General features: G+C 33.5%; 2 protein-coding genes across 5 annotated transcripts in view; one reads left to right on the top strand and one right to left on the bottom strand.

Moving 5' to 3' along the window:
- LOC149426023 (zwei Ig domain protein zig-8-like) overlaps positions 1 to 24,089 on the top strand; it is a 920,604-nt gene that overhangs the window by 245,721 nt on the left and 650,794 nt on the right. The gene's annotated exons all lie outside the window — the stretch shown is intronic.
- Positions 8,341 to 16,822, bottom strand: LOC149426024 (uncharacterized). Of its 3 annotated transcripts, none has more exons than XR_016304287.1 (2): positions 9,727 to 9,788; positions 8,341 to 9,136 (listed from the first exon to the last, which is right to left on the bottom strand). XR_016304287.1 is itself a non-coding variant. In XM_089645554.1 (2 exons), exons 1-2 carry the CDS (start codon positions 16,291 to 16,293, stop codon positions 8,830 to 8,832), a joined length of 366 nt encoding a protein of 121 aa, XP_089501680.1. In that variant the 5' UTR covers positions 16,294 to 16,681; the 3' UTR covers positions 8,528 to 8,829. The 3 variants fall into 3 exon arrangements, 1 of the variants encoding a protein (XP_089501680.1); XM_089645554.1 differs by lacking the exon at positions 9,727 to 9,788 and adding an exon at positions 16,235 to 16,681 and having other exon boundaries at positions 8,528 to 9,136; XR_016304286.1 differs by lacking the exons at positions 8,341 to 9,136; positions 9,727 to 9,788 and adding exons at positions 14,399 to 14,967; positions 16,235 to 16,822.

Here is a 24,089-nt window from a genome sequence, read left to right as displayed (position 1 = left end):
TATATCATGTATTTGCTAATACAAGGAGGATAGTAATTTTGGGTACTATCTACTTCCTCACTTGGCTACGAGATAGTTAAAATAGATTTTCAAAAGGAACTGAATTGGCATACACTGAAAAAAGTGTTAAGCTTGAACGCGTTGATATTTTTATAAATAAAATAAAAAATAACCACAATAATTTGTAAACATGCACATACACAATAGTGTGCAACGAAATAAGGTTACCAAAAAAGGACACAGCCAATAAACAGTTTATTATACAACGGAAAGGAATATTATAAATAATATAGTAAGAATCAATTGATAGTTTCAGCTGGATTGTAGGAGCCTTGTTCATCATAAGAAGATAAAATAAATAATACAAATTTAATAATATTTGCATAATTTAATTAATAATAAATTAGACGCGTGTAAACATAGATGCACAAATGCCTAAAATAAAACTATAAATGAATAAAATAAATATTGCCTTAATTGTGTAATTTAATTCGCTTTTTATAATTCCTCAAAAAATAGGGTTTTTTCTTGTACGTGGGGTATTATTTAAAAATGTGTATATTAATTTATTTATTTTTTAAATCTAAAAAAAATACCGTCAAAATTTACAAAATACATTTTTAAAAACTTTTTTTTTTGCTTTTCTGGCGAAACTCTATGATATAATGATGATAAATTCCAATGTGAAATAATGTTAAGTATTTACAAAAGCTTAGTCAACATTTTTGCTCTCAAGGCGAAGGCACACTGAGCATTTTTCATTTTCATACGTAAATAAGAGTTTTGCATTTACATAAAAGTCTTATTTATTCGCAACTTTTCTTACCCCTAGAAGAATATACAAAGTAGATAGAAAACCTTGCGTATTTTTTTTTTGGTTTACCTCTTCTACAAATATTTTACCTTTACTTAGTAGTAAATATACATTTCTAGAACATTTTTTTAATCTATGAGAACTTTAGCAATTTCACTGTGAATTTTCTTAATGGAAAAAATATTTACGAAATAGCTATGAATGAGAATATTAATTTTATATACTCCTCAGGCATCTGGCATATTGTGTCAAAAGATCAGAGTAAATCAAATTAAATGAAATATTTTTAATACATCCGAAAACTAAAAACTGCTCTTGAGAGGTGATAAAATACGCTATTATAATGTTAGTTAAAAAAACTCACCTTAATTATTTCTAACTAAAATTAACGATAGTGAAAGAAAAAAATAACATAAGCATTTTATTAGACAAATTACAAACGTTATTGTCGCCTCACTTTTATGTCAATCGTATAAAAATAATTAATAAAATAATAATAATTTTATACCAGGATGTGGGGAGGTTAGTGCAATCCCTCACTTCCCAAATAGACATAAATATTGATGGTACAAGCTTCGAGATCAAATAAATATTACATTGAAGTACTTATTTTACAAAATATAAAATGATGCGGTAATAATAAGTGTTGGATGTTTTACAATAAACAAAAAAGAATTCGAGTAGTAGGTAACTACAAAAAAATCATACAAAAAAATCAACTCGTAATAAGTAAGTTTTTTACTATAATTTCTTTTCCGATTTTATGTTCGGGTTAAATCTTCCCATAGGAAAAACTAAACCCTTCCACACACTTTTCCACAAATGATCATCTAGTCAATCAACATTATGCAAGTGCATCATATAAGCAAAATAAATACAAAACAATACAAGAACAACACGTCAACTCACTAAAGATCAAATGGGAAAATAATTCACCGACTCCAGATATTTTCATATCAGAGGGTTCGGCTCGGTAGAACTCCTAACTGGGCCTATGAATCCTACTGATCCCTCAACATAAATACTACAATAAATAATGTTTTTTTTTTATCATTAGATACATTTTTATTTATATATTTATTTAAATGAACATTCGTATATAATTTTATTTTTTTAAGCCTGGCTGAGGATTGAACTTTCCTCCCAGGGAACTGGAGTTGGGATGTCAGCAAAAGAAGAGGTTTAATTTCCATTTCCAAGATTTGCTTTCATACATTCACGAAAACAAAAGTAAAATTCGTATGGAAATACATATTTTAAAATTATGATATTTTAATTTTTAACTCCGCAAAGGACCCTAAAGACATTAATTCTATCCTTTTTAACATCTTGAATTTGTTTTTGTCACAAAAAAACAACACAAAATTTTTCCCTTTTTAATGTGAATACCCCATAAGAGTCAGAAATGCTCCCAACTGCCTGGAGCCGGTGAGACTATGGCACCCCTAATTAGTGTACGTTGTGAAGCTGAAAAAAGTTAGGAGGGGAAGTAGTCGGGGAAGTGAATGGTTAAACAGTACATGATTATTCAGATCTCATCACCAAACACGGTTAAAGCCATTTCAAGCAACGTTTCAACTCTGAATAATGGTCTCAAGCCAGGGCGGTACTGAGAGTCTCACATGGGAACAGAAACTATTTATTATTTTAATTAAATAAATTGTGAAACAGTACGAAAAATTTAATTGGGCAGGCCGGGATTTAATGTGAGCACCGAATTGCTAGTTGAGAGCCTTACCCCTCGACCACGAAGTCTCTTGCAGAATCTTATTTGTTAGATAGAAAATGCCACCTGGAAATAAGGCAAACTTTACACCTCAATATGTTTACACGAAGATGTCATTAATTACAAGAAAATGTTTTTCCATCCCTATTAATCACGGGTTGTTATAAATGAAGTATATAAATATTGTCACAAACAAACCGCATTCACATAAAGCGCAGCGGTCAAAGTTACCAAAAGACACAGTATTCTATATGTAGGCAGCAAGTAGCGAAAAGCAAGCAGTAGTCAGTAGCCACCCTTCACACTCGAGCGAAACAAGGGTGGCCAAGGACCAATTACTATTATTGGGCCCGGCATGTAAGCGACTTATCCGAGGGTCGCAGGTCCGGGACACAGAAAGGCGGAAGAGGTGGTTACACATTTCTTAAGGGCGGATCTTATTGGATTTTCTGGCACTTGTCTCTGCAGTATGCTGGTTTAATACACCGGGATTTTATCAGTTCTTACTAGATACGGGAATTAAAGTAAGATTAATTTTATTTTACACTAAAATAGTAGTAAAAAATTTAAGAGTGAATCTTTTAAACGAGAATTGAATTATTTTTTTTCTTTAGTATGGTGGTATAACCATGCTGTCTCTTAATTTGTTCTATATTACTTTTGAGTTTTTTAAATCGTCGTACGAGAGTTATTCTGCTTATTCCTAGATACACACTTGAGAACTAGAAGAACTAATTAGAATGAAATTTACTAAAACTCTCAGATCGAAGAATTATACTAGCCTTAATATTTATGTTCAAAATAGTAAATGGTAGTATAGCCTGTTATAAGATCCTAGATCAATATTAATTTTAACCTTAGACTACTTAAATTTGTATATTATATTCTGAATTTACTTGTATGTCCTTCTTTTATGTAATTCTAGAGGTTGTTTTAATGTTTTACTGTCGTAATTTTACGTTCAAATACCACAGTTAATTGTTATTTAAAAATATACTATTCTGGTATTTGATTATGCTTCTATACTGTTATTATTTTTCGGATTTTATGTCCGGGTTAAATCTTCCCCATATGAAAAACTAAACCTTTCCATACACTTTTCCACAAATGATCAACTAGTCAATCAACATTATGCAAGTGCATTATATAAGCAAAATAAATACAAAACAATACAAGAACAACACGTCAACTCACCAGAGATCAAATGAGAAAATAATTTACCGACTCCAGATATTTTCATATCAGAGGTTTCGGCTCGGTAGAACTCCTAACAGGGCCTATAAATCCTACTGATCCTTCAACATAAATATTTAAATAATCATTCGTTTTCCTACATGTATTTAAAATGATTGATTTTTGCATTTTTATAAATAAATTTTTTGATAGATCTAATACGCCTAAATTTTTAATGAGAGACCTTAGTATAATGGTAGTAGCCGAAATATAATAATAATTATTTTTATAGTCTGAGAATGCAATTTTTTTTTTATTTCATTTCCCAAATCTGTGCATTTTCTTATTTTTTCATCAACAGATTTTTGAATATTACAATTTTTACTAATTCAATTATTATTTATGTTATTTTTTATCGTGTATATTGAATCAATAAACAAAATTTTGGGAACCAATCGACAAAAATGCGAAATTTCACATTTGTCATTCCTAAATATTTCACATTTTTCAATGAAAATAACATATTTGTCATTTCATTTGAAAAAACTAAAAATACCGCGAACTGAGCTTATATTAAAATTTGATATGAAAGTTCTTCATTTTGTTAATGGTACACATGGATAACAGTTTATGAATATGTTTTTTATTAATTTTACTTTAGTTGGTTTTACGCCGAGCCGGGCTTTTACATTGATTTTATGAACAGAATATACCTAGGAATATGCTATCGAAAATTATACACAATATTTTTAGAAGATGATATAACAGTAAACTGATAAACTGAATATGTAATAATACGAGTAAATCATGTAATACTAACAAAAAAAACGAAAAAAACTAAACGAAAAAAAAAACTCTAACGAAACCAGAACAATACTATATATACGACAAATCAATAAAACTACATAACCAATGCTACTATAATTTGTAGGATTCAACAATGTGCTAGTATAGATTGCGCTTAATTATATAAATGGAATCAATAAATATATCGAATGTACCCACATAGGATAGGAGTGGGATGGATGAAATTTAGATCCGTAACAGGAATTTTGTGCGACAAGAAAATGCCAATAAAACTTAAAGGAAAGACATACCAGACTATTGTTAGACCCGCGATAATGTATGGCTCCGAATGCTGGACTATGTACAACTCCTACTCTAGGCAACTCGAATCAGCAGAAATGCGAATGCTTAGATGGACGGCAGGAGTATCATTAAAAGATAAAATTAAAAGCTCACGCATTCGTAGCCTGGGTGTCACTGACATAAACAGTAAGCTAGAGGAACGACAGTTAAGATGGTATGGGCACATAAGACGGAGACCACCAGACCACACAGTGAAGCAGGTAATGTCTATAGAGCTTCAAAGACAGTCATCCAGAGGTAGACCAAAGAACTCCTGGATGACCCAATGCTCCAAAATCCTACAAAGAAACGGCCTAGATGAAAGCGACACTCAGAACCGAAGAAGCTATAACCTGAGAACGAGAAGAGCCGAGCCCAACAGCCTACCTAGGCAATGAGTTGGGATAGTGCTAGGAAGAAGAAGATGAAGAAGAAGAAGAATCGAATGTACCCACAAACGTGTTGCCCAGATCATGCATCCTATTGGTCAGTGAGTGTGTCTGATAGGTTGGTGGTGTATATATTGTTGAAGAATGATACATTTTGTCATATGTTCCTAGTCGGCACATGAAATTTAATAGTGGCAACGATGGTAGGACTGTCAATTAAGTAATTAATGACAGTTTTCATCCATTCGTTTCGTATAACTTTTATACTAAAGCATCTGAATATCATTATAGTACTCGGAGAAAAATGGTCCTGTTAAAAAAATGACAAAATGCGAATTTTCTGATAAAAAATTAGTCATTCAGAATATAATGGTACGTATACTTTTGGGAACCGAGCCACAAATAACGGCAAAGTTGATTTGTTCCTTTCCCATAAGTCGAGGTTCTGGGTATCGATTCTTCAATCCAGGTCACTCGCAATCGCCGTCGAAAGTACATACAATGGTCGACATTCTTATTCTTGAGTCTTGTCAACAATACATACTTACATATGCCAAACGCAAAACTCGTTGTTCGAGTGGAATGACTTCGTCAAAAATCGAAGCCCTGTTCGGCAGTTCGGCTCGCGTATAACAATATCGGTATATCAATATCAATATCAAAATTTGTATAGGTAAACACGTGTTCCGCCTTCCTCATAAAAAGTTCGATTTTGACACATCCTTTGTTTTGAACTCATTCAAATTATTCGTTATAGGCCTGCAGTCTCATTTTTAACAGGAAAATTAATGATTTTACCAGATTTTTAATAAATTACCAATATTTCATATCAGTAAGTTAATATTTTCCATAGATATGTAAATTATTATTACGTGTATGACAATTTCAACGTTGTTTGATACGACATTGGGTACAAAGCCGAGAATTCGCATGCATTTAATCAGTAATTTGACAATCCTCAAAACATCTTGGAGCTACATACGACAATCTAATTAATTGAAAACCATTGCGTTTAGCAATAGTTTGCAGTGCACAATTTTGGATTATTGAATATCAGCGCAATCATAAACCTATCTACCTAATTCTAACATAAAACTTGTGTAAAATACTAATACTGTAAACGTTCAACGTACATAAATTTCAGGTTATTACAAACTACAATTTCGTGTGGAAAAAGATAACACGCTTTCTGAAAATGTTCAAAATATTTTTATTATGTAAAAATGTTGACTTGGGAGGTATACTTTGTCATAACTCCGATGTCCGATCAATTGTATTTGTCAGAGGGGACAAAATAATTTATTGTTTGAAGAGGGGCACATTATCTCGAATGTACACTTACAGCTAAAGTTAGAAAAACGTGTTTAAAAAATAAATCTCTTTAGGAATCGTTGAAGAAATCATAAATTTTGCCAAAACCTACTCAGCTAATATTTTTTCCGATCGGCGTTTTTTGAACTTCGCAACCTCAATTTGTAACGAATTAGAACATTGAACAGCGGTTTTGTTTCAATAATATCGATAATATTTGGATGAGTTTTTACAGCGCCTTTTTGTGCAAAATTACCTCAAGGGCGCTGTCCAAATATTTAATACATTTCGACAATGATCTTTATTATTACTAATTATATATGGAGATAATATACAGTATCATACTTACCTGGTAGGTCACTTAGGATTAATGCTTAATTAACATTAACAAATTGTTTATTAGCGAAATTTAGATACAGGATTTAGGATATAATTGGACTTTTTCTCAGGAACGGCATACTTAATTTAAGGGAATAATGGCCTACAAAGGTAAGTTTTAAGTTTAGTCCTGAATTCTGTTGGACTTGTTATGGATCTTAGTTTTGGAAGAAGTTTATTCCAAGCCTTCGGCCAAGATGCTCGGGAAGCGCGATCCCAAACTTAGTATTTGGATCGCGTTTAGGTTCCATCAATCTGCCTACAGCTGATGATGTTGCTGATCTAAGAGTTGACTGCCTCAGACCAGGGATGCATAGTTCAGAGATGTAGGGTGGGGCCATTTTATTGATAGATTTAAACATCATCCAGCCCAATTTGTACTGGATTCTTTCAGGGGACTTGAGCCAGTGAAGGTTACAAAGGTGTTCTGAAATGTGCGAATATTTATAAACCCCGGTTATGAGCCGTGCTTCTCATTTACTGAATACTCACTGAATGTCGATCAAACGAATTGATAAGAGCGGGACATGCTTGATTTTTCCCTTTTGATTAACTCTTCTACTTTTAAATGATACTGCGCACATAGAATGAATTGTATTAAAAAAATAGTGTAATTGCTTTACCAATATGTTTCTGTTGATGATCATGCTAGTGAATTTAAAGTTACTCTAACTGACAATAACTCTTCGTGTCTCATCCACAGCCTGAGATATTTAACTACTTCCCTCTCACACCCTTAAAAAACATACCCTGAATTGGGCAGTGCGGTAAGTATTAGTATTAAAATGTATATAAAAACGAGCGCATATTTTGAAAAAGACAATGATTAATAATATAGGGTACGATGTTAACTTTTCTATTAAGGCGATGCACTACGTAGTAATTTAAAATCAAGTGTTTTTGGTTTAAAAATTTGGTCGCCTAAGAATGTTTCAGATGCTTTAATTAAATACTGCGAGTAGAATACATCTTGGCCTTTGATCGAAATGATCGAAAAACATTTAAATATTTATGCCTGACCATTCACAAAATAAAATAAAAGGCACTTTTTGGCCATGTTTTTTTCTTGCATAAATCCACAAATGTCGCTGTATTAAATACTCACATATACTAAATATCAACAGTTTACCATATTTTTCTTATTTGCTTTCCTTGTAATACATACTCACTTTGATGATTATTACAGTAATGGCCTCGTTAAATTAATGATACCAAGAAATATAATTGATAAGTTTTATTCTTTAAAAACACACATCACTGGTAACAAAAACCAACGACCCTCGAATTCCTTAATTATTTCATGGTTGTTATTGATCCGTTATTTAGAGAGAGAAGAGGAAGAAAATGGGCTTGCAAGCCTATTTATAACCTAATTCATTTGAATGTATTGGTATATATAATCAGAATTATTGCCCTTAGGGGAGACATCTGTCGGATATTTCAATTACTCAATACAGATACAGGTGGCATTTTCGTTTGGTTTGATTCTTGGCTAAAGTCTGAACATGCTGCCAGGGCACGGAAGAATTTATTTTTTTTTACACATAAACAAAAAATATTTTTTTTTAAATAACCATAATATAAACAAAAAATAATTTGAAAAATAAACATAATATAAATATGGACAAATTAATTTGAAAAACAATCATGAGATGAATATGAACAAAAAATTCTAAAATAAGAGAATCATAATATGAACAAGTTAATTCGATGTTCCTAGGTCATCCTTCAGGTAGGTTGCTAATTCTTCTCCTCCTTATGACTGCTAGCAAAAATTTGATGGTCCAAGGTCATCCTTCAGGTAGGTTGCTAATTCTTCTCCTTTTTATGACTGCTAGCAAAAATTTGATGGTCCAAGGTCATCCTTCAGGTGGTTTGTTGATTTTTCTCTTGTTTATGACTGCAGGAACTTATTTATTCAGTCCGGGGGGTACATCGGGCGTCCCTGTAGCAATGCTTGAATCCCTTTCCATGGGTAATAAACATATTTTGCTGATAGGTCTCTTAAATGTTCCTTGTGCGGTTTTGAGGGTAACCACCCGCACTTTCCCGTCAGCTCCAGGGTGAGTAGCTAGGATCCTGGCTAGTTTCCACATATTAGGCGGCAGGTTGTCCTCCTTTAGTATGACCATGTCGTCCCTTTCAACAGTCCTGAGGCCCTTGTCTTCCTTCCATTTGGTACGTCTTTGTAATTCTGCAAGATATTCCAGTTTCCACCTGCACCAAAATGTTTGAATCAGTGCATTTAATTTTTGATATTGATTCAATCGATTATATTGTATCTCCCGAACATCCTTCTCAGAGATAGAAGCTATTCCTCCGCCAATCAGGAAACGATTTGGAGTCAAAGGATTCAGGTCAGTCGGATCGTTGGACAGAGGAGTGAGCGGACGTGAATTTAAACAGCATTCTACCTGACACAATAAAGTATATAATTGTTCAAAGGTTAAACTTGAATTATCGGTTATTCTTTTTAAATGATATTTGGCGGATTTCACTGCTGCTTCCCAGAGTCCAGCGAAATTCGGTGACCGTGGTGGAATAAATCCCCACAATATTGACAAATCAGCTAAATATTTTTGAATCTTGTCATCAGATTTCTTTAACTTATCATACAATTCTCTCAGTTGATTATATGCTCCCTTAAAATTGGTCGCATTATCTGAATATATTTTAAAGGGTTTGCCCCTCCGCGCAATGAAACGTTTTAAACAATTTAAAAAGTTGTCAGTGGTGAGGTCCGTTACCAGTTCCAAATGCACAGCTTTCGTTGAGAAACAAACAAAAATGCATAAATAAGATTTCACCAATGGAGCCTTCCTGGTGATACCGCTTTTCATCATGATAGGACCTGCGTAATCAATCCCGGTAACCACGAACGGCCTGCTAGGTGTTATTCTGTTTTCCGGCAAGTCACCCATGATAACTTGACTGGTTACTGGATTTTTTCTGAAACATACTATACATTTATGTAATATTTGCTTAACAGTGTTTTTTCCGGCAATCGGCCAGAACTGTAATCTCACTAGAGATAACAAAGTTTGTGTCCCTGCATGTAAATGTACATAATGAAGATGTCGAATAATTAATTCTGTTAACTTATTATTTTTTGGTAAAATTATTGGGTGTCGTTGCTGGTATGATAAATGTTTCGCCTTTGTTAGCCTGCCCCCGACACAAATTAATCCATTATTTATAAATGGATTAAGCGACAAAATAACGCTACGTTTATCCAGTGAACATTTATTACTCAAAGCCCTGAACTCATCCTTAAAATGGTAGCGTTGAATTATTGCTATTAGACGATGCAATGTATTGTCCAGCTCCGGCACGCTTAACCTCCCGGTTAATTTACAATTTTTTGTGTTACAATTATTAAAGAAACGCAATATATATGCAGTTACTCTCTTTAGCTTGTTGAGAGAGGAAAATTTTGAAAAGATGTCCCACTCCGTGACATTAGTAGACACGCATACCGCCTTGGTTTTTATCTCTGGAGGATTTATACAGGAATTTTCTGGCTTCGGCCAGTGATCGGCCTCTCTTATTAGCCAATCCGGACCCTTCCACCAAATATCTGCTTGTAATAGTTTGTTTGCTGTAACTCCTCTTGATAAAATATCAGCGGCGTTTTCCTGCGATGAAACATGTCGCCAATGGGCGGGATCGCCGGCCTCTTGTATCTCGGCAACCCTGTTGGCCACAAAGGTATTCCATCTAGCTGGCTGTCCTCTTATCCAGCATAGTGCGATGGTAGAGTCACACCAGTAGTATGTATCCACCTCAACCATGTTGAGTGCTTCTTTGATGTTTTTTAATAATTTCGTTACCAGCACCGCACCACAAAGTTCCAATTTTGGCAGGGATATGCTTTTTAATGGCGCTATCCTAGACCTGGAAGATATTAACTGAGAGTGCATCTTACCCTCGGCGTCCCTGGATACTAGATACGCACAGGCTCCGTAGGCCTTTTCCGATGCGTTGCAAAAACCATGGATTTGTAGGCTGTTTTGACCCCACAAGATTCTTCTCTTTATTTTCAACAGGTTTATTTGAGATAAATTTTTCATGTAATTTTCCCAATCTTTTAATATTCCCTCGGGTATTTCTTCGTCCCAGGAAGTCTTAGATATCCATAATCTCTGCATAATTAGTTTTGCTACAACCGTTACTGGTCCTAGCAGTCCTAAAGGATCGAACGTTGAGGCGATACTTGACAATATCCGCCGTTTGCTTTGTACGGTACATACTGGTTTTTTCACTACATATGAAAAGTAATCAAACTCACTGTTCCAGATTAATCCTAGTATTTTTTCTTCTTGGGGTTCTTTAGATATCAATCCTTGCATATCTTGACCTGGTTCGGAAGATAATTCTGCCACGTTCGATCTCCATTTTCTTAGATTCATCCCTGCAGATTTTAGTAAACTGATTACCTGTTGTTTTAGAAGGTGGCACGATTCAACGTCATTTCCTCCCGTTAATAGGTCGTCCATGTAAAAGTCATTTTCAATGACATTGCTTGCTATAGGAAATGAAAGTTTATTTTCAATACCTATTTGCTTCAGGCATCTTGTCGCCAGGAAAGATGACGGTCCTAATCCATAAGTCACTGTCCTTAGCTTGTAATGCTTCAAATCCTCATCCTGTGAAAAGCGCCAAACAATTTTCTGTAGATTGCGGTCGCTTTCCTGCACGTTTATCTGACGGTACATTTTCTCTATGTCCGCAGTTATGACTACAGGATGTTTTCTGAAATGTAAAATTTGCATATTTAAATCCTTTTGTATGTTAGGTCCGACCATCAGAGCATCATTAAGGGAAATACCAGAAGATGTTTTTGCCGATCCATCGAACACCACGCGAACTTTAGTAGTGGTGCTTGACTCCTTCATCACCGCATGATGTGGTAAAAAATATGATCTCGCATCAAATTCGGATTTTCGGCACTCTTCCATATGACCTGTGATGTTTTGAATATCCACAAAAACAAACGATAAATAATAAAAAAACGTGCTCAAAAATTTTTTTTTGTTTAGACAACGACGGAAGATTTATGGACAGACAGGCCTGGAGTAAACAGATTCCCACGGGAAAGGAGAGACCGGAGCGACAGTCGAGTTTTGAACTTGGGTGGATTGACAGCCCCGAGAAAGGGATACAAATCAGAAGTGTTGTTTGAAATTGCAGTTAATTATTGAATTCAAATGGTATTAGAGAATATTGCGGAATATTGAATTAAAGTGAAAGATTATTGATCCGGTGTTTGTGTGAAGTGAAAGTGGTTCGACTCAGTGGGAAAACAATTAATAATAATGACAATAATAATAATTGGATAATTTGTAGAGCGCCGTTTTGTAAAAACCCACCTCAGGGGCGCCAGGTGTTGTGCAATCGCGATTGTGTTATAAAGTTGTGTTGATTTAAACGTGATTTCGTATACAGTTCGAACTAGATTGCTTGTCTTAAAAACATGAAAATAATAAAAATAATGATTGCGTTTTTAAAATAGAGTGAATGTACTTAAAGGCAGGAAGTGTTTAATCGGGCTAAGTTATTGATTTGGCGAGATGGCATTCTATCCACGGAGACCGAAAACCAGAGAATCAAATAGATTATTAACTGTGGGTTCGAATTCTAACAGATTAGGGAGGTACAATTTTATTTACAGGAATATTTAATTACCCTTTTATAAGCGTAGGGAGGAGGTCGAAAATTAAAGTGATTTAGCTATATAGTGTAACCAGGTAAGCTTCACGCTGAGAATGAGAGGTGCCTAACTGGGTGAGTTTTTTAAAATTATTTATTAAATTTCAGAGGACCTTTTTAAAAGACGGATACAACCGAGGTACAGGAACTAAGTTTACGACACCTGCCGCCCGAATAATGTTATCATTAACAGGGATGTGCTAGGCGAACCGTCAATCAGCTGTGAGCGAGAGACGAGTCAACGACCTTTTCATATATAGGACAAGGCGCGGTGTACAGTCAGTCAAAGGGGAAGTTTTGCTAGCGTATGCCGTCCCAAATTGAAAGCGATCGGATGCAACCAGACGGAACGAAATGAAAACTTTTCTTCTGTTATTTGACTTTCTAATTTAATACTTTTCATCTATTATTTGACTTTCTAAGTTACGAATTGGGATGCACAAAAACAAATCTAAAGTCGAAAGAGGGAGATGGTAATCTCCGAAATAAAACTACCAACCGAACAACTTTTCTCAACAGGTATCTTTCGAGAGGTAGGCAGCCTCTTTAAATTAAATGCAAAAAATCAAACCAATTATCCGTTTATACCTTACCTGAGAGGATAGGTATTCAGTAGAAGTTACCCATACCTAATACACGAGGATGCTAGTAACCTCATAAAATAAATACTGGAACCAAATATTAAAATACAGACAGTCCTCATCCCAAATTTGGCATTTCGAGTAGACCTTACATATATCTCACATGATAATTGGCTGAATGGGTAGGCACACAACCTATCGTTAATAAGCAGGCAAAATGTCGACAAGATCGTCGTGTGTTACCTATGTATTGACCTAGAAAGGGATGTAAATCCCCGACGGCGTGGGAGTTACAACGTTTTCTGGAGGTGGCACGTAACCTAGGACCTTGCGTGTCACATTTTCGCGACTAGATTCGTGACAAGGGATGTCATGGTTTTCCCCTTCTACACTCAGTAAAGTAGATTTTCCTGGAGGTGTTTGAGATTGGGGCAATCCTGAAATTGGTGATGAGACCTGGTTTTCTTTATTCTGGCGTGAAGGTTGCCGATTTGGAACAAGGGGAGACCCGGCCGGTTGTGATATCCAGACACGCAGATATCGATCGCCTTGCTCAAATTATCATCCATCAGTTTTGTTTGGTAAGAGGAGGAGTCAATCTTAGCTTGAAAAAAATTCATTTCCTTTCCTCTCCTTCCCCTCCCAAAATATATACATGGATGGCGCCGACAACTAACACCATAAACTTATCGTATGTATATCACATATATAAAATCTAACACTTTATTATATTCACATTACCCTACGATAGGTAGAATCGAGTAGCTAGTGGGGGGGGAGCAGGCGACTTAGAAGATAAGGTTTATAAAATGGTTTTAAAACACAGCGGTAATGGATTCAACTCACTCTATCTCAAAAGAACCAAGGGATACCACACATACATAAATAACTAGGTTTCTAAACCGAGAAACAAAAACCCAACACAACGTTCGGTGAAGCCTTTTTATACTGAACCGTCACGTGAAATGAGTACGTTCAAGGTCGTACGTCACGTAGACAAACTAGGATGTACACTCTTGGAGGGGTGTGTAATAAAGAAAAGACGGCAGGGAGGACCTTCCCTCCCCGGATATATATATATATAACCAAAGCCTTATGGAAAAGTTACCTACGGGACTTAAGGAAAATTATCGTAGAAAGAAGAGAAGGAAAAGTTTGAAGTAGAAAGTGCAGATCATTACAGACCCAATTGTAAATATTCTCTCATAAACATGCTATATTGACATTTCAATTCTTTATTGGTGGAAAATTTTCTTTCCAATGTATGAAACCTTTTTTCAGCCATTGACAAAGAACTCCCTAGTTGGTCTATACAAGGGCGGGTTGGTAAGGCTACCGTAAATCTGCCCTCCGTGTCTCTACTATGACACTCTGTAAAGTTGACTTCGCAAGCCTTTTCTTCAAAATTCTGAGGTTTCATGGCATCCACCTCTTCTAGTTTCCAGAATCTTTCCATCTGGTTACCTATTTTATTAATGGCTAGATTACAATTAATTGATACTGGCCTTGTTTTAGTGATGATGTCGATCGCTCCGGAAACAATCCAACCGAGTTCAGTCCTTTGAATAGTTGGCCCGCCCTCCGTTAAGCGTATTCGATCATTATTCATTATTTCCCAAAAAACTTCCGCACCCAACAGGATGTCAATTGGAGACGTGACATTGAAATCCTTATCCGCTAGTTGCGAGCCAGATGGGATCTTCAACTCTTGTTTCCTGAAGGTCATTTGGGGTAGGTCGGTTGTTATAGCCTGCAATACTAAACAAGAAATTTTCTTATTATAATCACTATTCACTGCTAACATGTCAATTGTAACTCTTCGATTGATATGTGTGATGCGATTTTGTATTCCAGACACCGGCATATTTATTTTTTCTGTTTTTAATTTTAATTTTTTTGCAAAACTCTCTCTTATGAAATTCGATTGGGCGCCTGAATCCAATAATACCCTCGCTTTGTGTAAACGGTTGTCGCTACCTACGATATTCACGATCGCTGTAGATAATAAAATTATCTTTTCATTTTTATTTAACACCGTATGATTTGCCACTGATGTCGAGCTGTGTGCCTCTTCACTTGTGTTTTCACTATTTAATTCATTAACATGTATCAAAGTATTATGTTGATCACTTGCACAGATTTTACATTTGAATTTATTTTTGCAATCTTGTGTAAAATGTCCTACCCTCAAACATTTGAAACAGGCTTGGGCCTTTCTTAAAAATTCTAATCTTCCCTGGATATTTAATTTGAGAAATTTTTTACAATAATACACTGGATGATTTTCTTTACATAGGATGCATCCGTGTTTGGTTGCTATCAATGAGACAGACAAATCTTTCTTGCGATCATCACGTGTTGTAACATTCTTGTAGGTAGGCCTTTTTTCTTGCAAATTTGTGAACTCCAGTACCTCAACACGTTTGGTTAGACATGTAATAAATTCTTTCAACGTTGGGAGTGCACAATCTATTGGCTGCTCTTCCCAAAATCTACGAGTTGATCCATCCAATTTATTAGATATTAAATATATCATAATCGCGTCCCAGGAATCAACATGTAATCCTAGATTTTTTAACGCTTCTAAATTTATATTAGCCTGATCAATAATATGCCTTAACGCGACTGGACATTCTTGTTTCATATCTTTTAACTGAAATAAAGATGCAACATGCCTATGAACTATTATTTTTTTATTCGCGTAACGTTCCTGCAGTATCTGCCACGCAGATTCGTAATTGTCGTGCGATATGGTCAAGGAGGCAATCAATTTAGCTGCGTCTTTTTTAAGGCACGATTGTAAATAAAAGAATTTTTGAGAATTGTTTAACATATTATTTTGATGAACCAATGCTTTAAAGGTCTCAGCGAATTTAGCATACTCAGTAATTTCACCATGAAATTCAATAAGTTTCAAAGTTGGTAATTTAATTTCACATTTTTCATGATTTACTGAATTCAATAAACCTTTTGCTAATGCAAGTACAGAGAAATATTGATTTTCAAAGGATTCACGTTGACTTACGTGTTCTGCCTCGTCATCCGAAAGTTCTTCGATTTGAGATTGAATTTTTTCAAAGTCATCTAACAATTTTTCGACCTTTTGATAACGTAATTCTAGTTCCGTTTTATCGAGTGTCTTTAAAATATCATTAAACCTTGTCAATTTCGCTTTCAAAATTCCACGCTTGTTGATTAACGGCTTTAACTTTTCCATCTTTAATGGTAAATAATAAACAATTTAACTTTTAACCTCAAACAACTGACAGTTTACGAATGAAAACACGGCGGTGTTAGCAAAAATGCTTGTTAGTGCCAGGGCTGACAACCTTTTAAATCAGAACAACCACTGAACCACTCACCACTGACAACTTTTTAAATCAGAAATTCGCTGAAATTATTTTGTAGCGAGATTTTACCCGGTAATTTTGAATATTCGCGTGAATTATTTTTAATTAAATAAATCCAATGACAAAACTCTTACAATTGAGATGCTCATTTAACAATAATCGTATCAATTTGCAATGTAGGTAGCTATTAAAATTTTATGCAACTGAAAAATCAGAAACAACAATAATTTTTTTTAATCTTTGTTGCATATTTAAATATTTCATTTGGGATAATTTGAAATAGGAAGGATTAGGGATTCGGTCACAGTTTTGATAGGATGGCGTTGGGATACTTATCTGATGATGATCTGCATCTTCTTGGTTTTTTGCTGGTTCATATTTCGGCTTTCTGGTGCACGATGCGGCTCGATTGGACCATATATTACAGTAATGGCCTCGTTAAATTAATGATACCAAGAAATATAATTGATAAGTTTTATTCTTTAAAAACACACATCACTGGTAACAAAAAACAACGACCCTCGAATTCCTTAATTATTTCATGGTTGTTATTGATCCGTTATTTAGAGAGAGAAGAGGAAGAAAATGGGCTTGCAAGCCTATTTATAACCTAATTCATTTGAATGTATTGGTATATATAATCAGAATTATTGCCCTTAGGGGAGACATCTGTCGGATATTTCAATTACTCAATACAGATACAGGTGGCATTTTCGTTTGGTTTGATTCTTGGCTAAAGTCTGAACAATGATATATATACCTATATATATATATATATAATTTAAAACTCTATATGTATATATATACATAGAGTTTTAAATTATATCATTAAAAATATATAAAAACATACATTCTATTTATGAAATCAATGTCAGTACTTATTAGAAAAAAATAACAGATTATATTAGGAGAAAATAATTAAATAAATATATTCATTCGTAGTTTTATATATTCATAAGTAGTTATGTAGTTATATATATATTATTTAATCATTATATTTATATATTTTTTATTTCTTATGAATATATATAATTACTTATGAATATATTTATTTAATTATTTTCTCCTAATATAATCAGTTAATTCTTTTTCTAATAAGTACTGACATTGATTTCGTAAATTGAAATTTTATATATGTACGTATATATATATTTTTAATAATATACTTTAAAACTCTATACTCCTTATTTTCTTTTAAATTATATACCTTTTAAATTTCTTTTAATATCTTGTATATTTAATAGTTGATATATTCTTTTCATGTACTTTCATGCTTTGTGGTCTAAACATAGCTAATAATTGTAATAACCATTTCAATGAATAAAGAAAAAAAATAAAAAAAGAGTTACAAACAGACAATACCGAAATTTGTGTTTTTGATGATTGTTTGTTAGTACCTAGCTAATTTTGTTGGAACAATCGTCATAAGAACTTCGCGCATAAGAATAATGCATTTACCATGCGTAAAGACGATTTAACTTTTTACGTGCTATTTAGGAAAATTAACACTCAATAAAAAGAGTTTTCCAATAAGAGGTGTTATTTTGATATTCAAACAAAAGTGCCGTTTTTTAATATAAATGATCGAATGTTTATTTCATTATAAAGAGGAAGATATGTCGTTAATAGTGAAAAATAACATCGTCAAATGACCGCCACGACCACGCCTACAGGACCATATCCTTTTAATAAAATTTTCCATAACCAAATCGCAAAGTGGCTGCCTCATGTCCTAGATAGCCTCACGAATTCCATCCTTGAGGTCTTGAATCGATGCTAGGCTGTTGGCGTAGACCTTCCCCTTTCACGTGGCCCTAAAAGAAGAAGTCGCAAGGTGTTAAATCACAAGATCTCTGTGGCCAATTGTGATCACCTCTACGAGAGATAACACGGTGAGGAAACTTTTCCCGTAAAATATCAATGGTTCCGTTGCTTGTATGGCACGTAGCGCCGTATTATTGAAATTAAACGTTGTCCAGACCAATACCATCCAATTCCGGGCATAAAAAATCATTAATTCTTTAATTAATATTCAAAATAACACCTCTTATTGGAAAATCCCTGTAGTTGGTGGCACCGTCATTCTGCATTTGAGCTAAATTTTAAGTTGAACCTCATAAAGATTTGTAGCGGCAAACTGGCTAAGTATTGCCTCGAGAGTCCGCGAAAATTTAATTTAGAGTTTTTAATTTTTATGATTACTTACTAAAAATCATAAATTAATTTTGTCATTCTTCGAGGAAACATATTTATAAAATTATAAGTCGTTGTCGATCATCTGTATTTAAAGCAGGAGGCTGCCGATAAGCCCATGAAGGGAGCAAATAATCCGATTACGGGAGTCGTTAGCCTACGATATTTAATCCATTAATGCAAGCCATAGCATTATTATCATGATACTGCCATCACACTTTAAGCCAGATAATAATAATATGTAATAATTATTGAAAGGTGAACATCAATTTTATCTCCAAACTTAACAGCCCTTAAATGGTTTCAGTGAAAAAATCTAATTAAGCTAGATTTTAATGCTTCTTGGAAGTCTTAAGGAAATGTAATATAACAAATGAAAAATACACTTTGTAAAACACCACTTTTATTTTGAATTAATATTAACAGCCTAATGTTGGCTGTTAATATTAATTCAAAATAAAAGTGGTGTTTTACAAAGTGTATTTTTCATTTGATATATAATGTCACATCACAAAGTGTTTGCTTCCTTCGATAAAATGTAATATAAGTTTATATGATTTATTTTATTTATTTATAATTTGCTAGCTGCCTAAGGGCTTAGGGAGGAATTTATCTAAAGCGGTTTCTTAATAATTTTACAGTAGCATCAAACCTTGGCAAAAAAAATTAACTAATTAATGAAATATGATTGATAAAATGGTGGCTCAAATCACGAGAATTGCCAGAATTTTAACTCCTAAATAGAATAGAAGTGTGGAGGGAAAAGACGGAGGTTACCTAGCAAATAAAATAGGAGTGTGGAGGGGAAATATGAAGGTTACCTAGCAAATAGAATAGAAGTGTGGAGGGAAAAAATGAAGGTTACATAGCAAATAGGATAAATGTGTGTAGGGAAAAGATAAAGATTACCTAGCAAATTAGATCCTTTTTTTACTATTTTTTTAAATTATATTTTAGATCTGGGAAGGAAAAGGGTATGAATTCATCCTTCCCACTGCGGTACTAGACGATGGGTTCAGATAATCCTACTGGAAAGGCAAAGAGATCTTCCTCTAAAATCCGTGGGCAGACGTATTCGCCACCAAGATCTAGACAATTCATGCCTAGACCTGGGCACTCCTGCTAAGTCGCCGAACGTTGCAAAACACCTGATGTGTTATGTCAGAGGTATTGGTTATGCGAAAAATGGTTCCCGGGGCAACGGTACTCATACGCGGCTCAAACACCGTGGCAACTCAGCCATTCACCGGTCGATAAACATGGCTAACGTGTTGATTCTGAATCTTAATCTTTTACATGGACGATACTGAACTTATCTATTATGATACCCATTTCTGCAACAAATTTGTAAAATTAAATGCCGAAGAGCTGTAAAAATTTAACTGTGACAGAAATCACAGTAAGAAAAAAATTTCTTCTTCATCTCACACGAAATGCTTCCCGAGGATTAAATGAATAATATTAACATTTTAGTAAAATTTTAATAAAATATCATATTAATGCAAGGGCGCTTAATAACTTAATTTATGCATTTAACATATTGCCTATCACTTAAGTCTTATAACTATTGGCCTAAAACTAAGATTATTAGCTAGTTACTTACAATTACGACTTATAAAATTAGTGAGTTAAAACTAAACATATTTGATGATATGTGTTTACACAATACTGATGTTATCAGTATATTATAACTAACATCTCAGTGTTAGTAACTTAGTCTTATAGTTAGTGGCTTATAACTAAGATTAATAGCTCATGACTTAAAACTATACATATTTTTATGACGGAATGGGAATTTAGACAATACTGTAAATTAAAGATTTACAACAAGCATACTTATTGACTTTTAACTAGAAGTAACACTAAAATGTTAAGTAAACCAAGTTCGTAAAATGAGATCTATGTGAACGTAGCGCCAGTGAGGTGTTACCAGAGCCCAACCAATTGCTAAAGAAATATTCGATGACGTCAGAGTACTTCTCGCCTGTATCACGGAATATCCTATAAAGTTTACGATCAAACAATGATTTGTAAGTTTTGTTTCATAGTCCGGTCCGAGTACAAGGGTGCTAAGACTATCGAGGAGAAATTTTTCTCTCCGAGATAAAAATAATAAATGTTTTATTACCCTCGGAGCAGTGAGGCTTAGGAGGACTGCGATGCACGGATATACCAGGAGCTCATATCGGTGTACGGATAGATGGAATAAAAAAGGGCATTCCCCAAGGATTTCGTTATCAGCCGGGTTCCATTCCAGTGCTTTAAAATCGATCAAGCACTCTGAGCTTTCTGATTTTCTCAACCGACGGCGAAACCTCCCGGGAGTTATGTTCTCCTATTAATTTTGTTGTCAAAGATTTTCTCGTGGCGTCTTAAAATTTATTTTGGGAAATATTTCGACTTTATCGCAATAACGCCTCTAAAACAAAGAGATTTAGGTAAGAAGGAAATTATTTTTCCTTGCTCTCGCAGCTTAAAAGGTAAGGAAATATTTATGAAGCTTATAAAATACATAAAAGTATTTAGGCACATCGAAAGCATAGAATATAAGAGGGAGAATTACTACATTGTTTGGAATATTATTTTAGCTTTACTGAGAAACTAAACATTCCAAGGTTTTAATCGAGAGGCTTTATTACTTGAACAGACTATTAGGTATTAGCAATATTATATTTTGGTATTTTGTGCAAAATAAAAATAAAATTAGTAGAGTTATAAGTGATAATGATGATTCCGGTTTTTTTTCTCAAATAAATCTCTTCGAGCTTCGTACTGGAATGTCTTCGTCTACTTTTTCTATAGTATATTCTAACTTGAGAGTGATTTTTTCTTATGATTGAATAACATACGCTCCTTAATAAATACGACTTTTTAACAATATTTTTTAATCTTTCACTGGCTTTGCATTTGTCATTATTTCAATCAATTATTCATTGATTTCAATTAAATAATCCATAATGACTTAAAACACACTGAGTCTAAATTAAATTTGAGCTAATGTAGAATCTGTCATCCAAAATTATTTGTAAATGATTGTGATAGATATTTTCAGAAACTGGGGTGTTGGTCGGCTGAAGGGATGAATCTTGCTTTCAAATTGACAAAGACAATCCATCGACCATCCTTGATGGAACACGTGCCGCAAAGCCTTCCACGGGGGGTAGAAAATTCATTAATCAGATGCTAAAAGCTACCCTGTAACTTGCCACTGCTTTATAAGCTATCCTAGTGGTGCTGTTATTATAATAGTACAAAGCCTCCAATCGTGGTCTATAAGGCAACGTTAGCTTACAGACTACTCAAAAGCCTGACACTTGTGGAAGCTGTGCTGTGCGAATTCTTTTGGTACTTATGTTCATTTATTAAGTTGATAATTTTGTACATTTTTTTTTTTTTCAAGTTTTTATTCTAGATAAAAGAAAATTACATTTTCACTTGTTGAACTAGAAATAACTGAAATTAATATATTTTTTAATTACATTACACTTATAACTTTACATAAAAATATTATTCACTTTCAGTGTTTTGTTGATTGAGCATTAAAGTGATTTATTTTTAAGAATGTACCATTCTGTTAATTTTTAATTATGCCTGGAAGGCAATTATATATGTTGCCCCCCCGTAACCAATGGTTTGCTTGCCATAGTGAATATCTATGGTATTTAAATGTATGTATCGTGTTGCCGTGTAAAGTGTGTGTATATTTTGGACGTTTAAATGAATTTTGTATTTGTATGTATAAGTTAATTATTTATTTTGTATATAAGGAGACATGTATTATATTCGCATAATTTTCTTAATGTTTACAATTTATTTTCCATATATTCTTTTTTGTGACTGTTCTAGGTTCAAAGTGAAATAGTTTTATTGTTTCTTTGTGTTGTGTTACCTGTTGTTCATTTATATATGTTTCATATTATGTGTTTCCCCAAATTTCAATCAAGTAGTTTAAATGTGAATGTACGAGGCTATAATATAGACCTTTTTTAATGTAATTTAGAAATAGATATGATAACCGGCTAAATACGTTAAATAAGTGAGTGATTTTATCTTGAATGTCTAGAATATGCTGTTTAAATGTAAAATGTTTATCAACAGCCTAAGATATTTTGTCCTCTATCAGGATTTGCAGGTTATTATATTCAATTTTTAAGGTTCCACGAGGAGGAATGATTTTACGGGCTGAGTTTAAAATCAAGTATCCTATTTAGTCTCTTTGTATATTTTCTAGTAAGATGTCTCAATCTTTACCCCAGTAGGAAATTGCATTATCATCTGCAAACAAAAAAAATGACCGTTTAAATCTGATTCGGTCGGAACAATAGTGGTCCTAGTATGGATCCCGGCGGGACTCCATAGTTTATTGGAAGGTGGTTGCTATTTTGATTATTGCTTTCTGTTGCTCAGATATGATTTGAATAGATTAAGGCGAAGTTTAATGCTAAATCACTATTTTGATTAATCTTTATAACGAATTGGTGTACATTATGAATGCAAAAAAATATGCTTTAGATAAATTGAAGATTATACTATCGCTTCGCTTGAGTAGAATACAACTAAATATGTAAATTACTCAATAAAAAATATAAATGTAAACTAATAAAAAAAATTGGAAACAATTCTCTGGAGAGACTTAAAACTGTCTTACATTTGAGTGTATCATAATCAGCACTTGCATTTAGTTTTAAGAATTTTATTATTTTATTTATTTTTAATTCCAAAGTACGTTGAAGATATAAAGATTCAACACCATCATGCACTAATGTTACTTCATTGGCTAGATTGTGTTTGTATTTATTATGTATATTATCAGCTAAGAAGAGCCAATGTTACAAAATAAATTGTTAAAATGGTTGCATATTACTACGTTTTTTGCAATTAATTTATTACAAAAATTATTCGATTGGTTCTGTATTATGTTGTTAATTAACTTTTATTGTTATTTTCGCATGTTTTAAAAAGATCACCGAAGTGTGTTTGTATTAAGTTTTGTTTTTTTTGTAGTGATATTATTTCTTACTTTTAGGAATTCTGTTTTAAATTATGTATTTTTTGGTTGTTTTATTTAGTTTCAGGTGTAATTTGTTTTCTTTTGTTTATTATTTTATAAGGTTGTTGGTTATTTAGTCTGGGTTATTTGTGTTTTTTGTGTTAATTTTAGTGCTGCTATCATAATTAATTTTATATGTGAGGTAGTTTACAAGATTGTCATAGTCCGAGCTGTCATTCATATTAAGGTGAAATGGATTTTGGATGATATCATTCTTTAGATTATCAAGATTAATTTGGGTATATTTTTGGACGATTTTATAGTCGTAAGATCCGTTTTAAACATAC

The sequence above is a fragment of the Hesperophylax consimilis genome, chromosome 2 (genome assembly GCF_061612785.1).
Source record: "Hesperophylax consimilis isolate HC1 chromosome 2, BYU_Hcon_1.0, whole genome shotgun sequence".
NCBI classification, from domain to species: Eukaryota; Metazoa; Arthropoda; class Insecta; order Trichoptera; family Limnephilidae; genus Hesperophylax; species Hesperophylax consimilis.
The sequence above is the reverse complement of the archived record's forward strand: the minus strand, read 5'-3'. Positions and strand labels throughout refer to the sequence as shown.